Source organism: Ctenocephalides felis, unplaced genomic scaffold, assembly GCF_003426905.1.
Source record: "Ctenocephalides felis isolate EL2017-DRISC unplaced genomic scaffold, ASM342690v1 CF-g0.4_SCAFFOLD_01170, whole genome shotgun sequence".
Classification (NCBI taxonomy): domain Eukaryota; kingdom Metazoa; phylum Arthropoda; class Insecta; order Siphonaptera; family Pulicidae; genus Ctenocephalides; species Ctenocephalides felis.
In genome coordinates, this window is record NW_020537324.1 from 37,690,186 (window position 1) to 37,696,185 (window position 6,000).

The window sequence follows — 6,000 nt, forward strand, 5'->3', positions numbered from 1 at the left end:
AAGTAAAAAAAAAATGCCATTTGGCGGTCAAAAATGATCATTAGACATATGCACATCGAAATATCCGATATTTTAAAGAGATTTTAACAATGAGTATAAATTTTGTTTACATTCCTATGGGTTCCGTATCAATGTTCATCCGTTAGACGGCATCGCGGCGCTTACGCGCTTTGATATTTCGTCTCTATGCAGTTAAAGCAGTACGATTGCTTTGAAAAAAAGTTCAGAACTTCCAAAATATATCAAAATAAAGAAACCTTTTTTTTCAATATTTTTTTTTTCAAAAAAGTAATCTTTTGTCAAATTTATAGTTTCTTGAAAAACTAATTTTTTCGAAGTAAATTTTTTTCAAAAATGTTATTCGTTTTTAAAAAATAATAATTTTTAGTACGGAAAGTTACAGCAATTTGCCTTAAGGCACGATGCCATGCGCGCCACTAGTTTTAATCTAATTCTTCCACAAGGCAATAACATTTGCCAACGTCTTCTTCTATTTTCAATTTTCCACCTTTTGTGGATCTGTGTAATCGTCCAACCTCTTCTTTTTGTTTCCTGAAGTTTCAAATCATATCTACAGTTTTTCGTCGTTTATTTGTTCGGAAAGATTTGTGTAGATACATCTTTGAATCCGTATTAAAGTATTTTTTGCACTTTAGAATTATTTTCTGGCTTATCCTAGGCTTTAGTGCAAATCGATGTGCCGCCAAGAGCCAACATATATCCTTCATGTTTGTACAATTTCTTATTATGTGCCTATGCACCTGAATCACCAGAATTTCACTTACAAGCACAAATGCAAATCACAATTAGCACACTACTCATCGTTATATTTATTACTAAAATTGCGTCTCTTCTTTTGAACTTGTCTCATGTAAAATACAATATGTATATTGAGAAGCAATCCGAAAAGAGTCCTCAGCCCTCTAACCTTTTTCAGTCACAAGACATCTAATTTATAGATGTCATGATTTCTCTTTTGAAGTTTCCAGTTTTTGACTTATCAATAGATTAGTAGAAACTATCTTTAAAACATTAACAATCTGATAGCTATTCTACCAATTCTTTCCACACGCATATCTAAACTGGATGTCTTTTCAACTCCAAAACATTTATAAAATCACAAGGACATCATTAAACTCTTTTTCTAGAGAAAAGAAATAAATATGCAAGTTTTCTCCATTTCCTTTCTACCTAATAGCATCAGAAACGAGTCCGTCGTTGAGTTGTGCTTCAAACTGTTTGATCTAAACTCTCATTCTATACTGATGCTCTTTCTGCTCGACTCCAGCCAACACAGTTATCCATTTAACCATTTTTAGTCTTTTACTAAATGCATTAAGACTGATTAATCCAAAAGGAAGAAAACTGTATGAAGTTATTGTCCAACAAAACTATGGTACTCTTTCCACGGGCACTCCGACTTACTGGCCAACTGACCCAATGAAGAAGCCCGATTTATTGGATTTCTTCATAATCAAAGGCTTAAACTCAAGGTACACAGATGTTCATTCAAGCTACGATCTCTCTTCAGATCACTCACCTATAACTGCTACTATCTGTTCTTCAATTATCAATGTTTGTAAACCTTATAGACTTCATTCGAGAAAAACAAACTGGGAACTATACCGCTGCAAAATAGAAAACAATACTGATCTCAAAATTAGTCTTAAGAACTCATCGGAAGTTGACTCTGCTATTGACAAATTTAATAAAACACTTCATGATGCTACTTTAACTGCTACTCCAGAAACAAGAGTTCAACAGGATCAACCTCTATCTTTTGAAATTAAAAATTTAATCTCCGAGAAAAGGAAAGCTAGACGCAAATGGCAGTCAACTCACTTTCCATCGGATAAGAACACATACAATAACTTAAGCAATAAATTAAAATCCAGATTGAAAAAAATTCTAAATTAAAAACAAATTAAAACCACGTATTCAAAATCCGCCTGTTAGATGGGATGACAGCAATCATCTATCTTGGGCTAGGAGTGATGCAGAAAAAGCTAATTTATTTGCTCATTATTCAAGTGCAGTTTTCAAACCGAACCCAGATTACTCTAACGCAGCGGGCCTTAGCTCAAATATGATTCCTTCTCACAACTCAATGAACAGCATAAAGTTCTTTTCATTAAAGATTATAATTGAAGAGATAAGTAAACTGAAAAATAATAAATCTCCAGGTTACGATTTAGTGACGGCAAAAATGTTGAAAGAATTGCCAAAGAAGGGATTCATCCTTCTAACGTATATATTCAACTCAATAATTAGATTAAATTATTGGCCAACTCTCTACAAAACATCTGTAGTAAAAATGATCCATAAAAGCGGAAAAGATCCTAATATGGTTACCTCATATAGACCAATCAGCCTTCTACCAATTGTTTCAAAAGTGCTCGAAAAACTCCTACTTCAACATATCTTAACTAGCGCGAATATATTTCCAGAACATCAATTTGGCTTTCGGAGTCAACACTCTACAATTCAACAGTGCCACAGAATCGTAAGAGTCATCAACAATACCTTCGAGGCCAAACAATTCTGTTCTGCAGTGTTTCTAGATGTGAGCCAGGCTTTCGATAAGGTGTGGCACAAGGGACTTCTATCGAAGATTAGATCTCTACCTCCATGTGGTTATTATAATATTCCAGAATCTTATCTCGCCAATAGGAAATTCAAAGTACGGGTCAACACTGAAACCTCAATATCTCATCAGACTGAGGCAGGAGTTCCACAAGGCAGTGTTTTGGCGCCATTTTTATATATCCTATTCACTAGTGATTTTCCAACATTACAATCAACCACAACAGCTACATTGGCTGACGACATAGCAGTTCTTTTGACACATGCTGATGCATCTAAGGCTTCGCTAATTTTACAAAGGCATCTAAATGTTATAGAGAATTAGACAAAAAATGAAGAATAAAATTAAATGAGAGCAAGTCTAATCATATAACATTTACACTGAACAAGACAACATGCCCAGGAGTACATTTTTATGGCCAAGCAATTCCAAGCACCGAATGCGTCAAATACTTAGGTATGCATTTAGATCGCAGACTCACGTGGAAGGACCATATTCGCGCCAAATTAAATACTATAAAAATTAGAACCGCTGAACTATACTGGCTACTGGGACGCAAGTCAATTTTGTCGATTGACAATAAACTTCTAATTTACAAGGCAGTAATAAAACCCATATAGACTTATGGCATTGAATTGTGGAGCTGTGCAAGCAAATCCAACATAGCGTTAATGCAACGTGTCCAATCGAAAATATTGAGGCAGATTACTGATGCTCCGTGGTTTGTTAGTAATAAAACTTTACACGACGATCTTCATATTGATTTTATAAACAGAATAATACAAATCAACAGTATAAAACATTTTCAAAAACTACAACATCATTCAAACCATATAGTCACTCAGCTTCTTGAGACATCAACTTCAAGAAGACTGAAGAAGAAGCTGCCCGAAGATAATATGGAGGAACTTTAGAACTACCACAACCTTATATGAACAGAATAATTGAATCACTTATTGAAGTGATTCTCTAAATATGATTGTAATATTGATCCGATAAATTTATATGTGTGTTTGCAAGTGTGTGTGTATGTGTGTGAGTGAATGACATAAGCCAAATAGCTCATAGAATAGTCATGTATTCTGATTGCTATTGAAAATAAAAATTAAAAAAAAAAAAAAAAAAAAAAAAAAGCTAAATGCATTCTCTCATGACATGAACATCAAATCAGTTCGAAAAGTAATTTTTAAAGCATGAAAACAAAATATTATTCTTGTTGACGTACCGAAATGTCTGCAGATCAAGCATCATCAAATCTATAGGTTGATTTGTATCATCATATTTGTACATGACATTATTTCTTAGGTAATCACCATGGCATATAACAGATAATAGACCTGAAGGTTTAATAAGGTCTCTGGCATAATCAAGAGCTTTTTCAAATAATCTCTAAAAAGAAATAGAAAAAATTAAGCGCAAATAATTTGTAAAATAAGCATCATATTAGTAATTGGCACCTGAATTTCAGTAACAAATTTTTGCATATTATCGTCATCAGGATATTCATTTCGTAAATTCTTCAATCCACGTTGTGCACAAATATCATAGGTCAAATTCAAGTTGGAGTCTTCTGGAGGATCCTGATATCTAATTTCTTGAAGCAAACCACAAATATGTTGAAATTTTTTTGAAATTCTTTTCTTTCATTGTATAAGCTCTTCCATGAAACATTCCTAGTTTATTAACTGCAACACATACAATATATTTGTAGGACATAGAAATGCAATTGGTATTCTTTCACAAATCGTGAAAGTAAATAAATTTTTACAGTTATAAATTTCAGAGTTTGCTGAAAAATTTGTTTTTGTTAATATTTACAATGAAATTTGATGATGATTTTCTCAATTTTTTTTTGTTTAATTTTATTTTCAATAGCAATCAGAATACATGACAATTCTATTCAACATCCTTTGCGTCAAATTAATTATTTCTATTGTGCTGATCGCAACAGTATTTTTTTTTATTTTACTCATATTGAAGTCAACTTTATAATAATTAAACAAAATGTTTTTGGAATTTTCTTAGCAATAAAAGCCCCTGAATATTCACAAAGGTTTTATTCGTCCTTCCCCCAACTTGAATCAATTAAACATTTTTTTTTCTGCTACAAAATTTTTTTCACAATTTGTTGGAAACTCGTTACATCGAAAGGTATTAAATATTTTTGAGCGCGAGTCGCGTTTTCCACGCCAGGTACAAAGACTTGTACTCATTTGTCACTTTCGAATGCCCCTTCTTATTATACTTGTTTATGGTTGAAAAAAATATTTTATAAGCTTACTGTTTACATGTGGGTGTAAAAAAGACCAACTAAACCTTCAAGCTGGCAAAGGTGTGAACATAAGAAAATGGGAAAAAAATAATTTAGTTAGAAAAAAGCATTTTTACAATAATATAAATTAAGAGTAATACCAACTCTGCTTATGAATATTTCTGATAAAATAACAGATCAAAGCTATATATGGTGAATTCTTTGTAAAAGATATGCCTATGAGCTAATATTTCGTAAAATTCTTTAAAATTAAGAATAAGATATTGTATCTGTTTGCACGATGGCTATACTTTTTACCCGGGATAAGGGCTAAAAGAAAAAAAATGACAAATTTCGGAAAAATAGCTGAAAAATATATTTCCATAATTAGAAAAAATGGTTGAATCTAACTTAAAAGTCCTCCTACTTCAAAATATTGTTATGAAAAGTTCCTAACTTTATTTGTTTTTGAGATATGCATAGTGGAACTTTTACACGCAGACCTTTAAGCCCTGTTCTCTTCTAATATTTTTTTATATATATTCATTTGTCTCCATAAACAAATTTAAAAATATTTTTCAATTTTCAAAGTGACAAATGCGTACAAGTCTTTGAGGTTCCTGGCGTGGAAAGCGTGACTTAAGGTTAGGTAAAACTTTAGTGAATATCTAGAGGTTGTTATTATTAAGGAAATTGCAAAAACTTTTATTTAATTATTATAAAGTTGACCTTAATATGAGTAAAATATAATAAAATTATACATTGAAATTGAGCACAATCATCCATATTTCAATAAAAAAAAATCCTGAAATACGTGTCAGATGGTTTTATGTTTAATATCTGTAAAAAAAAAATCAGACAATGTTCAAATGTCAAGATCTGGTCGGTGTGCGGTTTGTGAAAGATGACCCATATATGAAATATATATGAATCAAATAAGTCTTCTATTCAGCACAAAATAAAGCTCAAAGATTTTTAGATTATTTACATTTTGTTCACACCAATTCGCAATAACCTCACTTCACATTCATAATTTATTATAATAAATTTGTGCCAATAAATATTGTATTTTCAACATATACAATGTAGTATAAGGTCTATGGATCCATCACACGCCCACGTGTGTATCATTGTATATATATATATATACAATGATATATATATA

General features: G+C 31.6%; 1 protein-coding gene across 1 annotated transcript in view; it reads right to left on the bottom strand.

The window, feature by feature from the left end:
* LOC113367192 overlaps nt 1-6,000 on the bottom strand; it is a 114,824-nt gene that overhangs the window by 82,759 nt on the left and 26,065 nt on the right. Inside the window, exons 7-8 of the mRNA XM_026608821.1 lie at nt 4,042-4,219; nt 3,810-3,973 (exon numbers count right to left, since the gene is read on the bottom strand). Of these exons, the coding sequence (XP_026464606.1) occupies nt 3,810-3,973; nt 4,042-4,219 (342 nt within the window). The remainder of the gene's footprint in view (nt 1-3,809; nt 3,974-4,041; nt 4,220-6,000) is intronic.